Source organism: Erpetoichthys calabaricus, chromosome 1 (genome assembly GCF_900747795.2).
Source record: "Erpetoichthys calabaricus chromosome 1, fErpCal1.3, whole genome shotgun sequence".
In the NCBI taxonomy this organism is placed as follows: Eukaryota; Metazoa; Chordata; class Cladistia; order Polypteriformes; family Polypteridae; genus Erpetoichthys; species Erpetoichthys calabaricus.
The window spans coordinates 206,278,531-206,303,429 of NC_041394.2; the positions used below are offsets into that span (position 1 = coordinate 206,278,531).

Sequence of the window (24,899 nt, forward strand, 5' to 3'; positions counted from 1 at the left end):
AAAGATCTCAGTACATAAAATACTGTAAAGGCATCATTTTAAAAGCAAGTTGAAACATACTATCAACCAAGTGTTCTGAACAAACTGAAAATAAATGTTCTTGAAGTAAAATGCCTCGACACCTTAAAATACTATTATATCGAATCAACTGCAGAGTCATTTTATATATAAAAGGTTTCAAAGCTACCAATTAGTGTAATATTTTTTCCAGCTTTACAAATTATAATACACATGTTCAGTGTACAATTACTCTGATTGTGACAATATATACTGTACATAGTGCCTGTATTGGGATCTTTATTATATTAACACTAGTAGGCTAATAAACAAAAAACTAAACAACTGATTGATGCAGGTAAAATTTACTTAAATCAAATGACACTATATTATTCCTGGTTAAACTTTACACATACTGTATTTCTGTATAATTTATCGGTTTAACATAGAGAATGTATTCTTAATATCTACAGTATTTAGAGTTACCATTCAATTGCATTACAAATAAATCTCATACCTGCCATTCATGTATTTATTTTATCTCAGGTAATGCCCATAGGTAATGCATTCCCATTATATATTTTCTGCTGAGTGATAGTTAATATGTATGATTACAACAGACTCTGGTTCTGCTCCTAGGATGACTCTTGTTTATCATGGTGTCGGAGAGTGGTAATGTGTTGCAAGTTGGCTGGACATCCAAGTAAGAATTCTATTCTACTCTCTACTTGTGATAAAATTACAAATACTACCAATACAAGTACTAATACCATAGGTTCTATTGGATCTTTAAAATATAAATAAATAATTTTATTTAAACATTATTATAAGATGTATTGCAGTATTAAAGGACTACAAAGACAGGATGTTTTGCATGGCAATTTTTTTATTCTGCTAAAGTTGCCCGTTCCACAGTTACTAGTTTTTTATTCATTATCCTCATCCATGGGAGCATCATTTGCAGAGAGAAGGAGTCGATGTTCTTTGGGAAGTGTGGGATAGATTTTCTGCCATCGTTGAGGGGGCCATATTATATGTGTTGCTCTTGCATGAAGGAGTCCAAGAGAAACCTGCAAAATAAGAAACTGCTTAATAAAAATAAGTCAATACACTCTTGCCACCTGAAAATGTCTTTATAAACTTTGTTATGTAGAAATCAGATATAAAAATTAAGGAAAATTGTTCTGAAAATTGTGCATCATCAAGACACAGTATTTATACAGATTAAGCTTCCAGACCAATGAATATGAAAAAATGTGTTGTGCCATTGTTAACTAAAACATTTTAAAGCTCAACAGAACCAGACCAGACATTGCGATTTACTGATGTATAATATGAGAAATTTTGCAGTACTGCAGTGACAAAGGCCAAATGGTGGTGCAGTGTTCCAGTCTTGCACTCTGCCATTGTGGTGCTGTGTAACTCCCATCCCTTATCTGTGTTAGGTTTTCCTTCTGTTATTCCTATGTTCCTCTCAGTTTGAAAATGTGATGCAGTTTAGATTTTAAATTGTGTGTGTGTATGCTCTGTGAACTGCGAACCATGCAGGGTGTTTCCTGCCTTATGCCCTGTGCTGCTCTAACAGCCTGCCAGTCCATAACCCTGAACTACATCAAGCAGATTTCAGAATGTTTAGTATGTAAGTCAGAGAAGCGAGATTGTGTAAGTTTGGACATGTGCAGAGGAGAGATGCTGAGTATATTGGGAGAAGGATGCTAAGGATAGAGCTGCTAGGGAAAAGGAAAAGAGGAAGGCCTAAGAGAAGGTTTATGGATATGGTGAGAGAGGACATGCAGGTGATGGGTGTAACAGAACAAGATGCAGAGGACAGAAAGATATGGAAGAAGATGATCCGCTGTGGCAACACCTAACGGGAGCAGCTGAAAGAAGAAGAAGAAGATGTATGTATGTATGCAATGACAAGCCAAGTTAAAGAGACATTTAGAGATATCTAAACTTTTCAGATGTCTTAATGTGCAGACGAGTTAAGCAAAAATTAATTGCAAGTATCAGAAACTAGACATGGACTCAGACCCTAACTCTCCTGCTACACGGCTTGAGGAACCTTGGTTGAATCCTGACATTCATCTAAATTTTGTACAGGTACTTTGGTGACTTCCAACATTCTGAAGTTTAAATGTTAATTAGTGACTCTGAACTGGTTCAGTGTAAGTTACATTGTGAGCCCATTCTCAGGTGATTTATTCTTTACATTTGGATTTGGCACTTTATTATGTTTCATTACCAAATTCAGGGTTTTACAGAGTCTCAAAGCAAAACAGAATATACAACGTGGCCTTTTGTACTATTAAGCCTTGTAACCTATCTATTTTGAATTACAATCAATATTAGTGAAAGCCATTCACCTGTGCATGATCAAAGTGTATCCTTTATGGAGACCAGATCAAACAAGACACAAAGAAGGATATGGAGTGTGCACAACAGCTCAGATGTTTTTCTCTTTCTTCAGTATTCAGAGAGCCAATGCCTTAAGTGTGCCTGCATTCTGCCTCTTTCACCCTTTCTGGATGACCAGTATCAAGAGAACTGTTGATGACATCATTGTTGACCTGATATAATATTTCCACTAGAGCTACCATCCACCATAATAAAAGTGTAAGTGTCTGTGTGTTTGTCTGTGTGTCCGTCCGGTTGCTATTTCTCTGTCATTCCAAAAAATAACGCATCACAAATATTTGTAGTAATAAAATGCATTGCATGTCATTCCAACAGATGGCGTATCACAAACATTAACACTGTTTTTATGAATCACATACCAAATGGCATTAACAGTGACAAATGTATTCTATGGCACACTGCAAACATCAACACTGAGGTGTATGTTGATTGCTTAGATTTCAACCCATCTTAGATAGGTAGCAAGCACAGCTAGTAATTACAATGAACGGGGTTTTCCCTTTGGAATGCTAATACTTCTTATGCCTCTTTTTCTCTAATTTCTTCACAAGATATAAGCATATTTAGATGGAAACTATACCGCTATTATTCTAAGTAGAAGAATCTAAAACATTCAGTATCAATGTTGCAAAAAAATTAGCAGACAGCATGTTCAACACTGTAAAAGTTAGTGAGTGTTGAAATGTATTATTAATTATCTGTATGTGATGCATCACCATCAGTTAATAGAAACTTGTTCTTTCATAATTGCATTGGAATCAACTGCCAAGTATTAACTTATTCATTCAATCATGGCCCATGTATTTCTAATTAGTAATTACACATTTAAAAAATGACTTTTGAAGTGTTCATGAAAAAAGGGAAGCAAAGTTACAAAACAAGAGAAGAAAGGTTTGCAAAATGCATATTGTGACAGGTGGCAACAACCATTACCCGGCTGGGATGCATAGCTGGATGTAAGGAATGGGGGAGAGAGCATCTTCAAGGCACTACCTCCCCTGGGATGATAGAGGGCAGCCATCCTTTGCGGCTGTGGCACCATGTATTCCCGCAGGGCATGTTGGGAGTTGGAGTTTGGTACAGCCCTGTTGGGTTCCATGGGGGCCGCCAGGGGGATGAGCCACCTCCAACACTCCCAGGCAATGCCGGTCTGGGAAGCTTATTCAGGCCAGGAATCCCAAGTCTAACCCAGGCCACACAATATAAATCAGTTTTCTTGTACAGGCACAAACTCAAAAAAACAATAAACATCATTTTGTCTTGGAATTTTTTATGAATGAGGAGACAGTAGATTCAGCTTTTACACATACATTTCACTCTTAAATATTAGTCTCAAGACTTCTTAAATGTAAACACTTCATAAATAAATAAACCATGTAGTTCTATAATATTTACATCAAAACAAATGTGCACTGAACCACAAAAAGTAGATGTCAGTGGAATCCGCAGTGCATAGATTATATTTGCAATTTCAACTGTGAGTCTGAAATCTACACAGCTGCTGTCAGTGTCTGGATGGTAATGCCGAATACTCTTCCACAAAGTTTGAAGTACTGGTCAAAAAAGACCACTTTGAATTTCTTCAATAGACAAAAGACTCAAAAAAGTCTCAGTGCTACAGAATTCTGTCAAGTATTTTTTAAAGAATACACTTAGTAAACAAAAATCTATGAAACATTTCGTGCAGCCTATTCAGTAACTCTCTCATCATAGCGCTAAAGTTTAACTATCAGAGCGCGAGAGATACACTTCAAAAATATTAAAATAAAGTAAAAACAAGACACATTCATTAAGAAACTTATCATAAAATAAAGAACAACAGGTACATTTAAAAACACAAATCATTCCATTCACATAGGTATTTCATTAATAAAAAAATAAAATAAAACATTTTGTGTAGCCTATTCAGTCAGAGGGAAAAAGGAAAACTAAATGTTAAAAATGTGACCATACTCTACATTTCACTAAAATTTGAAAAAAAAAATAAAACAAAATAAATACACAGTAACAAATACCAAAACCCATTCAACATCCAACTATAATTCAAAGTATATTATAAACTTTTAAACAATCTTCATATATACAGTGGGGCAAAAAAGTATTTAGTCAGCCATCAATTGTGGTTGACAAAAGATGAGAGAGGCCTGTAATTTTCATCATAGGTATACCTCAACTATGAGAGACAAAATGAGAAAAAATAATCCAGAAAATCACATTGTCTGATTTTTAAAGAATTTATTTGCAAATTATGGTGGAAAATAAGTATTTGGTCACATACAAACAAGCAAGATTTCTGGCTCTCACAGACCTGTAACTTCTTCTGTAAGAGGCTCCTCTGTCCTCCACTTGTTACCTGTATTAATGGCATCTGTTTGAACTCGTTATCAATATAAAAGACACCTGTCCACAACCTCAAACAGTCACACTCCAAACTCCACTATGGCCAAGACCAAAGAGCTGTCAAAGGACACCAGAAACAAAATTGTAGACCTGCACCAGGCTGGGAAGACTGAATCTGCAATAGGTAAGCAGCTTGGTGTGAAGAAATCAACTGTGGGAGCAATTATTAGAAAATAATTGAAAAGACATACAAGACCACTGATAATCTTCCTCGATCTGGGGCTCCACGCAAGATCTCACCCCGTGGGGTCAAAATGATCACAAGAACGGTGAGCAAAAATCCCAGAACCACACGGTGGGACCTAGTGAATGATCTGCAGAGAGCTGGGACCAAAGTAACAAAGGCTACCATCAGTAACACACTACGCCGCCAGGGACTCAAATCCTGCAGTGCCAGACGTGTCCCCCTGCTTAAGCCAGTACATGTGCAGGCCCGTCTGAAGTTTGCTAGAGAGCATTCTGATGATCCAGAAGAGGAATGAAACCAAAATAGAACTTTTTGGTAAAAACTCTACTTGTTGTGTTTGGAGGAGAAAGAATGCTGAGTTGCATCCAAAGAACACCATACCTACTGTAAAACATGGGGGTGGAAACATCATGCTTTGGGGCTGTTTTTCTGCAAAGGGACCAGGACGACTGATCCGTGTAAAGAAAAGAATGAATGGGGCCATGTATCGTCAAATTTTAAGTGAAAACCTCATTCCATCAGCAAGGGCATTGAAGATGAAACGTGGCTGGGTCTTTCAGCATGACAATGATCCCAAACACACCGCCCGGGTAACGAAGGAGTGGTTTCATAAGAAGAATTTCAAGGTCCTGGTTTCAAGGTCCTGGAGTGGCCTAGCCAGTCTCCAGATCTCAACCCCATAGAAAATCTTTGGAGGGAGTTGAAAGTCCGTGTTGCCCAGCGACAGCCCCAAAACATCACTGCTCTAGAGGAGATCTGCATGGAGGAATGGGCCAAAATACCAGCAACAGTGTGTGAAAACCTTGTGAAGACTTACAGAAAATGTTTGACCTCTGTCATTGCCAACAAAGGGTATATAACAAAGTATTGAGATGAACTTTTGTTATTGACCAAAAACTTTTTTTTCACCATAATTTGCAAATAAATTCTTCAAAAATCAGACAATGTGATTTTCTGGATTTTTTTTTCTCATTTTGTCTCTCATAGTTGAGGTATACCTATGATGAAAATTACAGGCCTCTCTCATCTTTTTAAGTGGGAGAACTTGCACAATTGGTGGCTGACTAAATACGTTTTTGCTCCACTGTAACTTTAATCACAAAAACACCAGGCGTACACACCTCTCATCATAGCGCTCCTGTTTAACTGTCAGATGCGAGACACAAACACGCACACAAACTCAAAAACTCGATTTGAACAAAAACAAGAAACCATCCAACCAGAAACCAGAAAAGAAACCCTCCAACGTTAAACCGAAAGGATTTGTGCCCACTACAGAGCAATAAAGCCTGCTCATTTTCCAGTATAATAACATTATATAATTTCACCATTAGTTTATTTCATTGGTTGCTCTGAATGCCAGGCCAGGCCTGGCCCGCTGATTGTAAATGTCAGTCCAGCTCTGCTCCCAGGGCTGCTTAAAAGGAGCCATCTCCTTCCACTTGGAGAGCAAGAGTAGGGAGGAAGGGGGACGAAGCTTGGCAAGAGGAGTGGAGGTGGAACAGAGAGACAGACAGAAGAAAAAGAAGAAGAAGAGAAGAAGAAGGGACTGTATATTTGATGTTTTATGTACTATGTTGTTGTGGGGAGTGAGGGAGACGTATTTCCCCTTTGTAAATAAATGTATGCTGTGTTGAACTCATGTGTCTGCATGTCTGTGTCGGCGCTGGGGCAGCTGGAGCACCCCTGGTTTCCACAACATAAATGAGATTCTGGAGACCCAGTCCTAGAAACTGTTTGCTAACAGTGGCTAGACATGTTTCCTGTTGTACAATTAACATAAACTACTTTGCATTCAGTATGTTAAATTAAATCTTAATTAAACCATAAACACTTGCAAAGCATACCAAAATGTGATATTGCTACTAATAGTAGACAGGCAAAGCGACATGAACTAGGAGAACATTGGAGACAGGCAACAACATTATGAAATCCTTATTCGATGTTACTTATACTACAAAATACTGTGTACTATTGCCATTCCAGTTCTACAGTTAAACACCTCTGAAAGATCTAGAATTTTCAAACAACGATTTAAGAAAAATTACATAAATTATACATTTAGTAAAGTGAAGTGTAGTGGTTAAGAATTGAACTCTAAGCAGTGGTTTTCAACCAGGAAGCTGTGACTCGCTAGAAGATTTCAGTAAACTTCCAAGGTGGGGCCACATAATGATTGAAAGTAATGATAAAATAGCAACAAAATACTCAAATTGCTAAAAAACAAGTTAACATCAGGAGAGTTCATTTTATCTTTTTAAAATGAACCCTTCGTGAATATCCAAAATAATACATATGGTGTGAAATGACTGACAGTTTTCTGAAATACCCCTTTTATCATTCCTTTTATGTATATACTTTAGGAGGATCACATTTACACTTGGCACTACAGTTACTAATCTGTAGTTAGAATGGGAATGGGCTGCTTGCAATGACCCAATGAAGAAAGAAGTGAAATGAACATAACACACCACACTGCCATAAAGAAATGTTGTGTTTCAAAATGATGCTAAAGATGTGAGCGTCTCATAAAGGAGAAGCAGCTCAACACATTCTAACTGCTAATGGTCCACTCACTTTTTGAATCTTCATAGGTGTCAAGGGTTGCTGTTCTTCCAGGGCTTCTGACTACTGCCACAGCGTCACGTGATTCTTTTGTCTTTTTCACTACCTTGATTGTTGTATGAGGACAGATAACATATTTGCATTTCAACTCATGTTAAATGTGGCAATCACTTATTGAAACACCAAGTACTGAATCCAGAAGGTAACGCAATAGCTTCTGTAATTAACTTATGAAAAAAAAACAGTCTGCTGCAACTAATTAACCATTTTAAAAAATGTTTTACTTTTTTATTTTCTGAAACAGGTCGTCATTTTATGCATAAATTACCAAGTAATATTTAAGCCTAGTCAGTTGTGAGCAGCTTTTCTTGCACTGAAAAATATCTTCAGTGACAACTTCTGTACTAAATATTGGTTATTATTTATCCTTAAAAATGGCAACTCATTTTAGGCAATGACTACATTCGGACACTAGTAAAAAAACCTTTCTATTTAATGAAAACATACAGTATTTTTTTAAATGGCTTCTGAATTTTGTATTATGCTTTATTCCTCACATATTCTTGTGTTTCTCTGGGGGAACTTGTAGGAATACAAGTAGAAAACCACTGCTCTAAACCAAGGTTGGCAGCTTTCTACTACTTATGTTATCTAAATTTGATGACTGAATATAAGTGACCAGCAGAGAAATGTAAAATGACAGAACAAAAATGAAGTGAATGGGCAGGGGAGTCACCTAAAAAGGCATAAAAAATACATTTGAAAAATGGACAGCTAGATTTATAACAAAATGTTAAATTTAAAGAGAAAACAGCTTTATAGAAAATATATGCAGTTTCTTTGTGGCTATATACAGCACATTACAATATCTATCTATCTATCTATCTATCTATCTATCTATCTATCTATCTATCTATCTATCTATCTATCTATCTATCTATCTATCTATCTATCTATCTATCTATCTATCTATCTATCTATCTATCTATCTATCTACACACACACACATACACCCACACTCACATACAATCTGAGATGTCTAGAAATATGGGGATTGTGACTAAAATAAAAAATGAAGGCAAAGATCCAGGTTATGTCTAATTTTTCATTCTCTAGCATACTAATAGACCCTCTTAAGCTGTAGCAGCACAGTGTTCTTTACAAAGTCTGATTTTGCATACAGCTCCATCTGGCATGCTGTGGCAGAGAAAAGTCTTTAAATCCTTCATATTTTATACTGTCATCAAATATGTCAGTTTGAATTTCAGACATATTTCACAGATTACAATTATTTTTTATATCAAAAGCATTATAAAATTTGGAAAGGGTTTAATGCTCACAAATAACTGGAAAAGAAGAAGTAATGAAAATGGCATATATGTAAACATAGATCAACACACATTCTGTACATTGATATTGGTATGGAGAACTTGCCATGATATGCAGGAATCTAAGGCAATTCACAACACACACACATACACACACACATATATATATATATATATATATATATATATATATATATATATATATATATATATATATTGTGGCAGGCGACCAGAGGAGGGCCCTGGTGGCTTTGGGGCCCATGGGAACAGAGCTTAGAAGCTCAACCCTATAGGGGCCCATGGTGAGCGCCAGGAGGCAACCCAATGCCTATGGAGCCCTGGCCCTCAGCACTTCCGCCACACCTGCAAGTGCTGGGGGAAGAAGACCAGGGACACCCGGAGTGCTTCCAGGTGCACAGCCGGTACTTCCGCCACACCAGGAAGGGCCGGCGGAAGCTTATTGGGAGGCACCTGGAGCACGTCTGGGTGAGCATAAAAGGGGCTGCCTCCCTCCATTTGATGGCTGGAGTCGGGTGGAAGAAGGATGGCGCTCAGAGGAGAGGACAGGAGTGGAGGCAGCCAAGAGAAAGGCATTGAGTGAAGGGCCTGGACTGAGGGTGATTGGTGTTGCGGCACTGGGGTTGTGCGCGTCATTGTAAATAGTTGTAAATAAACGTGTGTGGTGAATCAAACTATGTCTGCCTGTCTGTGTCCGGGCTGTTCCCCATAATATATATACAGTATATACTATATACAGTATACTGCTTCTCCTTTGCAGAGGCAAACACAGGTTCGCAGTGCATCAGCAGAGCACTGCTGAAATAACTACTAACTGATCAAGATCACGCTATACGCACCTGTCGCCGATGAGTGATGCAAGGGACATTATAAATGCAGGGAACAGTATAACTTGGTCACTGACCTGGCCTGACTATGCCCGTTTGCTGTGTCTATGTATAGGAGAGTGGTAGCTCCTGCTGCAATAAATAAACGTGCTTTTCCTGTTTCAAGTTGAATAAAGCTGGTTTTGTTAAAGTACTAAGACTCAGCCTCATGTTTTGGGATGCAAGACAATGACTCACACATCATTATATATGTGTGGTTACAGACTTGCAAAGTCTGACAGTGAATCCAGGTTGGTTTTCAAAAAAAGTCAGCTATATTGATGTGAAGACAGGAACAGTTGAAAGCATTTTCAAAAGGTAGTTTACACTTCAGCACAGACACACACAGCAAGCAAGCTGTGACACTGATGTCCTCCTGTATTAGCTCCCTTCCTCAGATTAAAAGAACAGATAGCCTTCCTCAGAGAGAAAGGCAGAAAGATGAGCACAAGGCCAGTTCAGGGGCCGATTTTAAATGTTCCCCGCATTACCCATTGTGTGACAGACGCATTTCATGGTAAGCCTGCAGACTTGCAGTTGCACTGGCAGTGGACAACCATTTTCTGAGTTTTGGTGCAAAGAGCAGTTGGGGGGTTGTTGGGGTCTCAAAAATCTTATTATATACTCTATAGGCCTGGGAAGGTTAAATTTATTTTTGTGATTAATGTGGCCTGTTTAACACAATACAAAATATTGTTTCATCTAGGACCAGCAACAAGGTGATTGTGTCAGGCAGTGTTTTGGTCAGGGTGGTTTTCATTTAATTTTTCTTTTTACATTATGAAACAATAATACAAAAATGTTAAGTGTGAACCTGAAGAATTACATATACTTCCAGTACTGTATTTATGTACTACCTTTAAAAAGTTTGAGAAACAAAATTTTATTTAAAAGTTTAAAATTACACATTTCTCAATGCCTTGCCACATGTCAGTATGTGGTACTGGTATACAATTCCTTGGTTTATATACTGTATATCAACATAGGTGCAGGGGAGTGGGAAGAAGGGGGATTTATGTTAGTCCTGAAGCAATACTAAAGAAAAGTAGCAAAGGTAAAAATTATGTTTTCTCTTTTCTTTTTTCATGTCATGTTTCTGTAAAAAGATTGAATCAATGTCATATCACATACGTGCCAAACACGTTTTCTTTGAGTGGCACTTAAACAAAAATAAGTCTCTCGTACCTCTGCATTTAACTTGTCAGTCTGCCAGATAGCTTACAGTGCTTACTGCCCTAATATAATGACAAAATTCTACGAAACAGAAGTGTAATGATTGTCCATACCCATTATTCCAGTTTGCAGTATCTTTGCTAATTTATTCAAAGAACGCAACTTAACTGCAAAAGTAATGCATGGTGTCAGTCTTTAAGTGAGATAGTAGCTACAGAGAACTTTTTTAGTGTGCCAGTAGCAATGGTCCGGGTAGAGCAGTGTTTTCCAACAGTTTTTCTGTGGTGGGACACTTTCTGTAACCCTAAAAATCCCAAAGCACACGATGGTTCTACCAACCACAAAAGCATTAAATCTATATACTTGTTAAACTGTCTGAAGGGGCAGAACTATCAGAGACACCAGGGAAAAGAAGAAGGTTGGAGGTTGGCGTTCACAGGTGCAGCACTTAGTGAGCACTTTGGATGCATTTTCCAGCTGCTTCATCCCTTTGCCTGCTCATGCAGGCAGTCCTATACAGTGTACCAACATGAGTAGCTCTCATTGCGCACCAGTTGAAAAACACTTGTTTAGAGTACACTTATAAAGTTGTTGATGGTGATGAACAATTGAGGATGGCATTTGTAGAGTTTTAACACAAAATTTAATGCATGCCCATTTAAGGCTTGCTTATAAAGTCAGTCTTTAGTGGTGCATTGAAAATTTACAGTATTTTCGATCGTTTAATTTAACATCAACACGTCTGTGTCTCATATGCCATACCAATTTGAGAACTAATACATTGGCCTTATTTTCTTATTGCTTTCTTTTCAACTTGCCTTTTAGGAAGTTGCTCAAATTCAGGTTGTACTTGCTCAAGTAGCATTTTGTTAAAAGGTCAGGTTTCAGGTCATTGTTTAAGTTTAAACTATACCATTACATATATATTGTGATGGAAACAGGGGCGTCAGCGAACCTGAAACCCCAAACACAATCACACAAACACAGTCCCGGGTTTAAATAAAGGTGTGTTTATTCAACACAATACCTCACTACTACATGGGTGGAGCCATAGGGGTCAGCTAGTATATACAGGTATATATATATCTATTTATTATATAAAAAAACTTTTGGTCGAGACGTGATCATCTCGGGGAGACACTTTGAAGTCCCGCAAGACTACTTGCACATCACGCCCTACTTACAAACATTTTCTCTGAGACACTTTAATGTCCCGGGAGACAAGGAAGTGAGAGAAAAGGACAGCTGCTGTACAGGTTTTTAAATGATCGTCGTGCAGCGCGACATGAAGAACACACAGTGCAGTAGCAGCAGCTTCTGTACAGGCTTTTAAATGATTATTGCAAAGCGAGACATGCAGATCACGCAGCTCAGTAGCAGCAGCTGCAAGCCAGCAGCTGATTCGTCCGCATCTCCTTAGCGTGCGTTCAGTTCCCCCCTTTACAACACAAGCAGCAGAGATGTGAAGTGGCGAGCGTGAAGCGTGCCCCCAGAGAGAGGGTTTGGGCGTCAGGCGAGCGAAGCGAGTAGGGGACAAAGCCCCCTAGTGTATATATATATATATATATATATATATATATATATATATATATATATATATATATATATATATATATATATATATATATACAGTGCATCCGGAAAGTATTCACAGCGCATCACTTTTTCCACATTTTGTTATGTTACAGCCTTATTCCAAAATGGATTAAATTCATTTTTTTCCTCAGAATTCTACACACAACACCCCATAATGGCAACGTGAAAAAAGTTTACTTGAGGTTTTTGCAAATTTATTAAAAATAAGAAAACTGAGAAATCACATGTACATAAGTATTCACAGCCTTTGCTCAATACTTTGTCGATGCACCTTTGGCAGCAATTACAGTCTCAAGTCTTTTTGAATATGATGCCACAAGCTTGGCACACCTGTCCTTGGCCAATTTCGCCCATTCCTCTTTGCAGCACCTCTCAAGCTCCATCAGGTTGGATGGGAAGCGTCGGTGCACAGCCATTTTAAGATCTCTCCAGAGATGTTCAATCGCATTCAAGTCTAGGCTCTGGCTGGGCCACTCAAGGACATTCACAGAGTTGTCCTGAAGCCACTCCTTTGATATCTTGGCTGTGTGCTTAGGATCGTTGTCCTGCTGAAAGATGAACTGTCACCCCAGTCTGAGGTCAACAGCTCTCTGGAGCAGGTTTTCATCCAGGATGTCTCTGTACATTGCTGCAGTCATCTTTCCCTTTATCCTGACTAGTCTTCCAGTCCCTGCTGCTGAAAAACATCCCCACAGCATGATGCTGCCACCACAATGCTTCACTGTAGGGATGGTATTGGCCTGGTGATGAGTGATGCCTGGTTTCCTCCAAATGTGACGCCTGGCATTCACACCAAAGAGTTCAATCTTTGTCTCATCAGATCAGAGAATTTTCTTTCTCATGGTCTGAGAGTCCTTCAGGTGCCTTTTGGCAAACTCCAGGTGGGCTGCCATGAGCCTTTTACTAAGGAGTGGCTTCCGTCTGGCCACTCTACCATACAGGCCTGATTGGTGGATTGCTGCAGAGATGGTTGTCCTTCTAGAAGGTTCTCCTCTCCACAGAGGACCTCTGGAGCTCTGACAGAGTGACCATTGGGTTCTTGGCCACCTCCCTGACTAAGGTCCTTCTCCCCCCGATCGCTCAGTTTAGATGGCCGGCCAGCTCTAGGAAGAGTCCTGGTGGTTTTGAACTTACGGATGATGGAGGCCACTGTGCTCATTGGGACCTTCAAAGCATCAGAAATTTTTCTGTAACCTTCCCCAGATTTGTGCCTCGAGACAATCCTTTCTCGGAGGTCTACAGACAATTCCTTTGACTTCATGCTTGGTTTGTGCTCTGACATGAACTGTCAACTGTGGGACCTTATATAGACAGGTGTGTGCCTTTGCAAATCATGTCCAATCAACTGAATTTACCACAGGTGGACTCCAATTAAGCTGCAGAAACATCTCAAGAATGATCAGGGGAAACAGGATGCACCTGAGCTCAATTTTGAGCTTCATGGCAAAGGCTGTGAATACTTATGTACATGTGCTTTCTCCATTTTTTTATTTTTAATAAATTTGCAAAAACCTCAAGTAAACTTTTTTCACGTTGTCATTATGGGGTGTTGTGTGCAGAATTCTGAGGAAAAAAATGAATTTAATCCATTTTTAAATAAGGCTGTAACATAACAAAATGTGGAAAAAGTGATGTGCTGTGAATACTTTCTGGATGCACTGTATATACTGTACTCTCTCTCTCTCTCTCTCTCTCTCTCTCTCTCTCTCTCTCTCTATATATATATATATATATATAAATATGTATGGATAAATATGAATAAATCTTTATTGCCATTGCACAAGTACAACAAAATTGGATATATATATATATAGGGCGGCATGGTGGCGCAGTGGGTAGTGCTGCTGCCTCGTAGTTGGGAGATCTGGGGACCTGGGTTCGCTTCCCAGGTCCTCCCTGCGTGGAGTTTGCATGTTCTCCCCGTGTCTGTGTGGGTTTCCTCTGGGCGCTCCGGTTTCCTCCCACAGTCCAAAGACATGCAGGTTAGGTGGATTGGCGATTCTAAATTGGCCCTAGTGTGTGCTTGGTGTGTGGGTGTGTGTGTGTGCCCTGCGGTGGGCTAGCACCTTGCCCGGGGCTTGTTTCTGCCCTGCGCCCTGTGCTGGCTGGGATTGGCTCCAGCAGACCCCTGTGACCATGTGTTAGGATATAGCAGGTTGGATAATGGATGGATGTATATATATATATATATATATATATATATATATATATATATATATATATATATATATATATATATATATATATATAAACGCAATGAGGCTACATGCAGTTAAACAGCTTGCTCAGATTAACACAAAGAATAAGATTTAGATTTAATGACTGATCTACCAAGTGGCTCAATAATAACTGGACCTAATCTGAAACTGAAATTCTATGTAGCTTTATCACATTAAACTACCCTTGCTGAATTACACCTACCATACAGTGTATCTCTACTTTTCTTTTGCTTATGTTAGAGAGATCTTTCATAATTTTCTGGAGCTTAATTTTAAAATGCTCATTACTTATACATACAGAACATCTTCATTTCATTCTCTTCCCTGATCTTAAAATAAATTAGAGTCTAATCTGGCAAAGTAAACAAAAATCCATCTATAAAAATGATACCCATATAAATAATATAATAAGACCTTCAAAAAGAAATTGGGGTTATCTTCTGTTATATGACAAAATGAAAGGTTTAATAATTAAAGTCATTTTTTTCTTACATTTCAAAGATAAATTCCCCCACTACCTTTGTCATTTTAGGATGTTATATTAATTCATGGTGACATTCATCAACTCACAATATCATTAAAGGTTGCATGATAAAGCAACTTGGCCTCAACCTGAATGTACTTGCTTCTGCTATACTGAAGGTATTTTTAATTAAATTCTCTGCCCACATATTTGTCTACATGTTGAACTTTCTGGAAGAGATAGCAGTCTACCAGACCTGCATAAAATAGGAAGTCAGAAGCCTGTATTTTAAAAGAAGATTTGTCATAGAGACAAAGTAACTTGACTACTAGTGCTTATCCCATCATTTTCTTTGTAAATAGTGGCACAACCCACAAAATAATAACATAACATACAAGGAAAATACAAATTATCTATAAGAATAAAGAACAAAATGGCATTGATAACACAGTTTCTAATATAAAATGATTCATTTCATTGTACTGTATTATTAATAGTAGTAGTAAACATTCATACATTCTATCTTTTATTCATATTTTTTTAAGATGAACCAAAGTTTAAGCCAGTAGTGCTAGAAACAGCCATTGCAGGCCACACATAATTTAGGGTCACCAGTTAACCTAACATGCATTTTTTGGGGGATCCCTGGAGCTGAGAGGCAGGAAGGCTAACCACTGGTCACTGAACACAGGGAAAGTTAATTAAAGAAAAAAAAATACACACACACTAATAAGACAGACCTTACAGTACACTCTTAATCAATACAGAAAACCTTCCACATCTTTCACTAGACAGTTTGCTCATATCTCTCAAGGACTTAACATTAACTGTCAAATAATAATGCCACAAAGACTGCTGATCCGTGTATAATTTTCTTATCTCTTTAAACAAAAAGAATTCAATGTGGCAGAGTTAATACAGAGATTTTGTATTATTACTATACTTTATAATAAAAAGATTAGGGCATCTGTTATGCTGAAGAAGTTTACTTTGTGAAAAAGCTTTTACTTCTGGAATATGATAGCACACGCTTGTTATTGCTAAAACCAAGAAGATCAAATTAAAGATGTGCCTTAATTATATCTCTTTTACAAAAAAGAGAGAAAGGAAGGTATAATCTTACAAATCTTATCCAATCACATGTGTAATATGTACTTTAAATTAAAGATCATGAAAAAATGAACCACTGATTGAAAAATTCTGCCATCACTTTTCAGGATTCTGCAGCACCCTGATACAATGCTGCTGTAGCAAAAAAAGCTGAATAAATCAATTGCAGTTCATACAAATTTGTCTTCACAAGGAGGCTGATTAGTGTAATTTTAGAAAGAGGTTATTTATCACATGATGCATTACATAACTATATATTGATGCTAGCTTGCCTGTCTGAGAATTTCTCGAGGCCTTTTCCCCTGTGGGTGGTGTGTCTGGCTGCGGCTCTACTGCTGTCAGCCATGTGGAGGTGTTTCGCTCTTTGCTCTCCATTCTCCAGCTGTGGCTTCCCAGACGAAAAAGCCATACTGTGAGGATGGAGAGCAAGGCGGCACCCCATCAAGCTCTGCAAGCAGTGCTTGAGTGCAGATTGAGCTGACTTGAAAAGATGCGTGATCATAAAAGTGTTTATTAACAAAATATGTAATGCAAAAAAATAATCAAGAGAATGGGCAGAAGAAGCCAAATAATCGGCAGAATTTCCCCACAAGGAATAGGCAATGGCAGAATGCAAAAACATCTGAGGTATTACACTGAATATCAAAAAATGAACAATAGGACTAGACAGAATCAAAATCCAAAAATCTAAGGAAAACAACACAAAAACAAGAACACTAGAAGCAGCAGAGATGCTCGGAATGGTGGATGTTGCAAATCTATAATGTACACGGTGTCATCTGAGCTTCCCATTTTATTTTCTCTGTCACTCCCATCATGTGATTCATATGTAATTAGTACTGCATGGCAGAAGACACAGACAGGTGGCGTGGCAAGCGGCTGGGGGTGGCACCCAGCCGGGATGCCCAGAAGGACCGGAGGAGGGATTACGCCTCCTCCAGACCGCGAGGGGGCGACTGCCCTGGTGGCTTTGGGGACCACGGGAACTGAGCTTGGAAGCTCAACCCTATAGGGGCCCATGGTCACCGCCAGGGGGCACCCTGATGCCTGGAAAGCCCTGGTCCTCAGCACTTCCGCCACGCCCCAAAGTGCTGGGGGGTAGACGACCAGGGACACCGTGAGTGCTTGCGGGTGCGCAGCCAGTACTTCCGCCACACTGGGGAGTGCCAGCGGAATATTATCGGGAAGCACCTGGAGCACATCCGGGTGTGTATAAAAGGGGCCGCCTCCTTCCGTTCGATGGCTTGAGTCGGGAGTGGAGAAGGACAGAGCTCGGGAGGAGAGGAAAGGAGGCAGCCTGAAGAGAGAGAGGCATCATTGTGAAAGGCCTGAACTTTGGGGGAGTTTTGGGGTTATGTGTGTTTCACTTGTGTAAATATGAATAAACGTGTGTTGGGTGTTGTACCTACAGTGTCCGCCTGTCTGTGTCCGGGCCAGCTTCCACAGTGGTCACTGGGTAAATAGGCTGGCAACAGAAATGGCTAGAGGCAGAACCAACTTGGAATGCTCTCCTTTGTACTAAATTCCATTTAATTGTGCTTGTATAATTAGGCTACGAGGTATTGGTCTCTTGCCTTAGCATTTCCTTTGTTCTTCACTTACTTTACATCTGAAATCCGAATAGCCTTTTCAACACCACATTTGGAACTTGTGATTTCTGTTTTTAATGCCCAAATGACAGAAGCTTGATTTTGTCATTCAGCAAAACAACTCTCTGAGAAAACAATACCAGTTGCTTCTTCCTGTTTTTCATTAATGTTAGTATGCATGCTTTTCTTTCTATATTTTATTCACATTTGTATTGACTGATACCACTTAGATCACATCACAGTCATACAATTCTGAAAGCCACAGGGTATCTTTTTCTCATTTTACTTTCCATTGTGTGGTGGATATGGTATTTCAAAAAGTTCATCTAATCAAATACTTGCACATTTGTTACTAGGGAGGTGTTCTTTCTCTCTCACTCTCTCCCCCAATCATGACTTTATCTCATTTGGTGTTGTTACCATGCTCATTGCTTTAACAAGCTAAGTAATTGTTATATACAAGAATATGTCAGATATATAACTTACATTGTTCATTCCACTACTCCAATTCAAGGTCATTGCAAGATTGAAACTTATTATGGCATCAAGAAGTGCAAGGCAGGAATCAGCCATGAACAAAGCACCAGTCCATTGCAGAGCTCAATCACGTACACAGACACATTCACATACAGGCAGTTTAAAACTGTCAGTTAACCTAATCTGCGGAATAGGAAAGTAAGAAATCTTTGCATACTATCTTGGATATCCCATTACATTTTATGGGAATCAAGAATTCTATAAATTATCATTTCTCATCTCTGATACTGACCCATAACTAGTGATGAAAGATAAATCAGAAGACATATTGGTATTGATAAAATGTGATTATTTTTCACACTGAATGCCAACAACAGGGCACAAAAGTATTCAGTACTGTAATCTGTAAATGTCTTACTTGGTAAGGGTTAAATTAAAAAAAGATAATAAAGCCAACTATTCATCAAAAAGAAGTTCTCTTGAACAAGCACATAAACTACTTCATATATAAATGAGAAAAAAAAACTTGAGATATCTGCATCACTGCCTTCAGTCCCTTTGTTAGTTTAATTGAGAAAGTGAAGATATTCAGAGAAAATGCAATAAAACAAACTCTACTGTGTGATATTCATTGGTGCAGAACATGATGTTTCCATTTTTAGGAAATAAGCAATAGCGCATAAAGAAAGTGTATATTACATTTATTTGATTTAATTATAATATCATGCTACTCACATAGATCAAGAATGCTTAGAAGAATTTAAAATGTTTATCCAATTTAGGTAGGTTTTACTCATGTATCCAGAAACTACAAGTGTTTGCAATCTGCATATTAACAAAATGAATAAAAAAAACAGTATCTGAAAAATATCAATATTTCTTTCAGACAGTATCACAAGAAGAAACTGGACTTGTCAAATGTAGACATACTGTATATTGTGTAACCTTTGATGAATGATATACTGTACAGTAATATATGCCTACCTCTACAGTAGCCAAACCATGAGAGATCTCTGAATGCAGAAAAAGCTCTTGTTGCAGAGGAACTGGGATATCTCATTTTTTGGGATAATATTATACAATGATAAATCTATTGCTGCAGTGGGTTGGCACCCTGCCCGGGATTGGTTCCTGCCTTGTGCCCTGTGTTGGCTGGGATTGGCTCCAGCAGACCCCCATGACCCTGTGTTCGGATTCAGCGGGTTGGAAAATGGATGGATGGATGGATAAATCTATTGTGATCTCCTACATTACAATGCTAGTGCTACAGCACATCTTACTTAACTGGAACAGTCCTAACCAAACTGAAATGCTGTTTAAAAAGCCTGCTGGGGCCTCTGCCTCTGTCTTGTTGTCTTAATATACATGTGGAATTTTATATAGCGTCTTTTTAGTTTATATGGCTCTCTGAATTGGGCAGAGGTGAGGTGTTACATACTTTTCTAAAATATGTCAGTTTTCTTGAATCTTGTACTGTGTACTCATGTTTGTATCATTTTTTTTTTGCTTGTAATAGTGTGATGTTAGGCCTAATAAAAAAAACTAAATAGTGAAAGTATGTGAAGAGAAGTACAGCTATGGTATTTCAATGCAGATATCCATTTCTGATTAAAATCCACACCGTGTTTTAAAACTTAATGTTTAATATTAAAAATACTATTATAAGGGATGGTAAGATACCACACTGTGTTCCATCTGCATCAGTCTACGTCTTTACTTTGTTTCCTTAACAGTGTATACTGTAAACTTTAAAGGTTACAGGAAAGATTGATTTTCTGTACTGATCCAGAACTTGCACATAAGTGCAACTTTGCCTGCAACTGTGTCCATGGTAACTATTTAATTATACATCACGTGGAACATATTTGTATATACATGCATATATATTTAGAATTTTCATTCTTGTTATATTCTGTGTCTGGTGATAGGCTGGTATGCCATTCAAAGCTACTTGAAGCTTTATGTCCAGTGCTGCCAGAATGGGCACTAGCTCCCTGTGACAATGAAATGGATAAGAATACATGTTTGATAAATCAGCAGGGACATTACAGATCAGAATGTCAAGTGACAGCCTGGTGATAGTCTAGTTAGCTTGCAGAAATTTTATTTGTGTTTAATCCAGGACTGATTCAGCTTTTTAAATATTGAAGCTGGCATAGGCTCCAGGTTTTTCTGACCCTGTACTGAGAAAATGGATAGAAAAATGGAAGTATATCATAGAATTGTGGATTGTTCCTAAAACGCAGAGGACGATACAGAAACAATCTTGCCTTATGATGTAGTTCCCTTTCTCCATATCTAATAGCCTAAGACGGATGCAGCTTGTGTGCCCTGTAAACAATAAGAGCATTGTTCAAAGAAGTGTTTTTTAAATGTTTTTCTTTTCTTCGGTAGAACTTTTGAATCACTTTTGACATTCCTAATATATGTGTAATAAGCACAACTAACTTACACTAGTAAGATGAATACTGGTTATCGTCTTCTTGCCTAATGTGACTCTGATGACTCGCATGTAATGCGTTGCGTAGAGGTTAGGTGTATATTGTGTAATAAAATACCAAGAGAAATTAAATGCCTAGCTGGAAGTTCTGCCAATATTGGTCTGCAGCAATTCTGGACATAACTTCACATCTACATAAATGTCTTCCTTTCTGTTTTTATATCAGTATATGTTTTAACCTCCAGCTTTAATTTATAATGAAGAAAAAAAAATTGAATATAAAAAAAAAGAAGAATTTGGAAGAAGAAAGTACTACTGCACATGATCATTAACAGTCACTAGCAATTACATATTTTACTTTGGTATGTTGTTCTCAGATAAAGAATTTATAAGCAATTAGAATCAACAATCTCTCCGGGCTGTGCGGATCAGTACTGAAAATACTGTGCACTAGGAAAGGCAGGCTCAGGAAATCAACAGATCAAGAGTGTAGTGCTGGATTAAAAAAAAGAAAAACAATATACTAGGCCTATTCCATTAAGAAAGCAAAAAAAAAAAAATGTCTGTAATATATCTAGCTGTGTTTATTAAAATAATATAAACTGCTCTTTAAATATGTTTAGTCAGACACTGTGCAAAATGTTAATCTCAAGCGTATTTCTTCAAGGCTGCTGCTTTTAACTCAATTTCTTGCACTCACACTCCCTGTTATGTTGCCAAATGGCAGCAATGATAACCTGTAAAAAAAGTCATTAGCAATTTTCAGACTTTTATGATTGATTTTTCAGTCTCACACTAGTGTATAAGCAAATTGGCTGTTTTTTAAACACACATTTCGAAGCTAAAGAAAGTTTAACAATTCGGCCAAGTGTCTCTGCTATTTAAATGTCGACAGAATCAATCAGGTGTTGATTCTGATGATACTGAATGAGAAAAGAAAATGGCAATGAATTAACACCAGCAGGACTAAAGGGAAGTCTGCTACTCATTAAATGCACAATAAATCTTGACTGTTTTTCAGACATTTCAATGCTTCCTCCAAGGGCATTTGTTAAGTCTATTTTGAAATATCTGAACAATATACATTTACATTTTTTTTAATTTATTTATGTATCTATTTATTTATTTTACATATTGATTGTATTATTTGTCTTGTGAGTCTGTATTCTTGTTTTTATGTTTCTGCTGCTGCATGTATTCATCTATTCTAATTTAAATCTAATACAAAAAACCCAATGAAAATTAAGAGAAAAGCTATTAGATGTATTTCAGGACTGACTCTTTTCAGTCCGAACAAACAGACAAGCAGTAGTGGCATAACTCAAATAAATTATAAACAGAGTATATATAGTAGATGCCACTTTTACTTTAAAATATGCCATTTAGCAAGGGCACAAGGGCACAGTTGGAAGCTAGTAAACGTTTTATAAGAAAATGTATTTGACCACTACACTTCATAATGATCAGCAATACTGTGTCATTGAATCCTGTGCCTGATCATTGCCTGCATGGAGTTTATCCAGGGATGTGTCCTGGGTTGTGCCCACTGTTGCCAGGAAGGGTATTGGAGTCCCACAACCCTAAATTGGAATAAGCAGGGTTGAAAATGTTACGTTGAATTGCACTTGTTTTGGAAGGATTTCTTGAAAAAGTAATAAAAAAATCAAGTCTAAAATATACAACAAAATGTGTAAAATCATTGGCTATTCTATTGTAATTCAAAGAAGACGACTTACAATTATTGCTCCTTTGAATGACATAATGCAATATAAAACATTCATAATCTTCCCTCTACTAGGTGATATAAGGAAGAATGACAATGTGTATTTAATTTAAATGTCTACTGCATATCTTGGAGAAACTGTAGACTCTTTTGTATGTTAGACACATGCACAGTGAGCACCTCATTAGAGTGCTTAGGGAGAAACTGACAGCATGAGTAAGAGAATAAAAAGGTTGATCGTAATAATTTTCCCTAACTACAACTTTCATTGTAATCATCCTGTCTTGTGTCAGTCAATTCAATATTTCTCAATTGTATGAACTGACGTCCGGCTCTCCTTTGGGAGCTTTGGCACATAATGCTATTACAGATAAACAAACTGCATTTAAATCTTAAAAGGCACACTCACTGATACATATTTTGCTTGTATTCCCATACCTATGCTTAACACAGCAATAGAATATTTCTCCTTCTGTTTATCTAAGATATTTATTTGCTCCGTATTACAAAAATATGTACCACTCTGTATTTGTGAGAACTCTTTACACATTTTCAAGACAACATATTTTAGTTTTTAATATAAAACTCAACCTGTTCAGATGTATGGAACGCCTTAAAAGTCAATATGTTAACATGTGACTTTTAATAACACATAGCGTAAGAAAAATGAAATTGTACATTTTACAAATGATATGATACAACAAGATTTAAAGAGAAATCTTAATGAAAAAAGAGGTTTACTGTTACATGTAGTTTAACGAAATTATCATGCCCCATTAAAAATGCCCCCCCCCCCCCCCCACTTCACAGATTGGTCTGGAGCCAGGGCTAGCTCTATACTGTTTCTAGGCTTCCACCTCATTCAGCCAGACACACTTCAGCACCCCACAGCCCTGAACTGGTTTAAGCGGGTGTGAGAATGTAATATAAAAGGTTCAAATTGACCTCAATGGCCTTCTTGAATGATACGTTGCATTTTTACCCTTTCCATTACCTTAACAGCAAAGTGGTGAAACTTCTTTAAGTAAAGAAAAAATAATACATATATTAATAAAATATAATATGGATAATGCAGACTGTACCATACTTGGATAGTCAGCCAGCCAATTTGGACAATGCAGGACAAGGGAAACATATGTTTTTTGCTTGATGCTTACTATATAAAAAAGAATGAAGCAAGAAAGGCCTGGACCTATTTATAAAAGGGATTAAAAGCTGTACATAAGGAAAGTGTGATAAATGGCTCAGGCAATGACTGCATTTGTGGTTAGCTAAAATCAAGTGAGCATGCAGTTTCCTTGAAGTTACTATAAATTACAGAAAACTCAGCACTGCTTTATAAAAAAAAAGCAAAAAAAAACTAATGAAGTATTTATCAATAATCACAGAAATCCATACCTTCTAAAACTATTTAATGAGAGGCTAACACCAAATTAATCACTCAGTCAAGTATAAAGTAGTAATAAGAAAAACATAGCTACCCCACTGCAATTATGACTTTCCCTTTATGTTCTTCTGCCTTGAATAAGTAGCTCATCCACACGAAAACAAAAAAATGGACATAAAAAATATTTAGTTTTCAGTTATTGTATGCAAAAATAGAAGAATTGGTTTAATTGTGATTCCTTTTGACTGCAAATTCTCCTTTCTCCAGTTGGGACCAGGGCTGTCAGATATCCCTTTTTTTGCGGGACTGTCTTGAGCTCAAAAGACAAATCCCGAGTCCCGTATTGCCAATTGAACAAAAATTGTAGGTAAAAACAAAAAAAAATTAATTCAAATTTTACACTGAATATTCCCAATTGAAGAAAAATTATACGTAGAAAAAAAACTTGTTTCAATTGTTAAATTGAATATGTAGTAAAAGAGGCTCGCTACATTTCTGTAGACAGCCTGGAGTACCACCTTTTGTGAATGAAAGTTGTAACTGTCAGCTGAATCCAAGTGTTTGAATTGTGTGTGTTCATGCACGTTGTGTGCTCATGTTGTTGTACGTTTCACATACTCATCATGGTTGCTGGTGCTCGTGTGTAAATTTAGACTATACATGTTTATATATCTATAATTATAATTTAATTAAAAGAATCTACTTTTTTGTCTTCCTTAGTTCCTTGACATCATTTTGGTCACTTGAAGTCTTGGCTGTCCTGATCTCTGATTTTAGAAATCTGGCAACCCTGGTTGGGGCCTTGTTCAAAGAAAAATTACTCTAAAACTGTTTTGAAATCATGGTCTTTACAACACAAAGCCCAATGGCTGAAGTCAGTGAAAAACAGAATGAAGGAGAAAAAAATTCTTCAGATGGACAGCAAGTCAGATGACAACAGGCT

General features: G+C 37.6%; 1 protein-coding gene across 1 annotated transcript in view; it reads right to left on the reverse strand.

Moving 5' to 3' along the window:
- Window positions 1–872: 872 nt before the first annotated feature.
- immp2l (inner mitochondrial membrane peptidase subunit 2) overlaps window positions 873–24,899 on the reverse strand; it is a 1,592,803-nt gene continuing 1,568,776 nt past the window's right edge. The window contains exon 6 of the mRNA XM_028811158.2: window positions 873–1,067. Within this exon, the coding sequence (XP_028666991.1) occupies window positions 924–1,067 (144 nt within the window). The 3' untranslated portion in view covers window positions 873–923. The remainder of the gene's footprint in view (window positions 1,068–24,899) is intronic.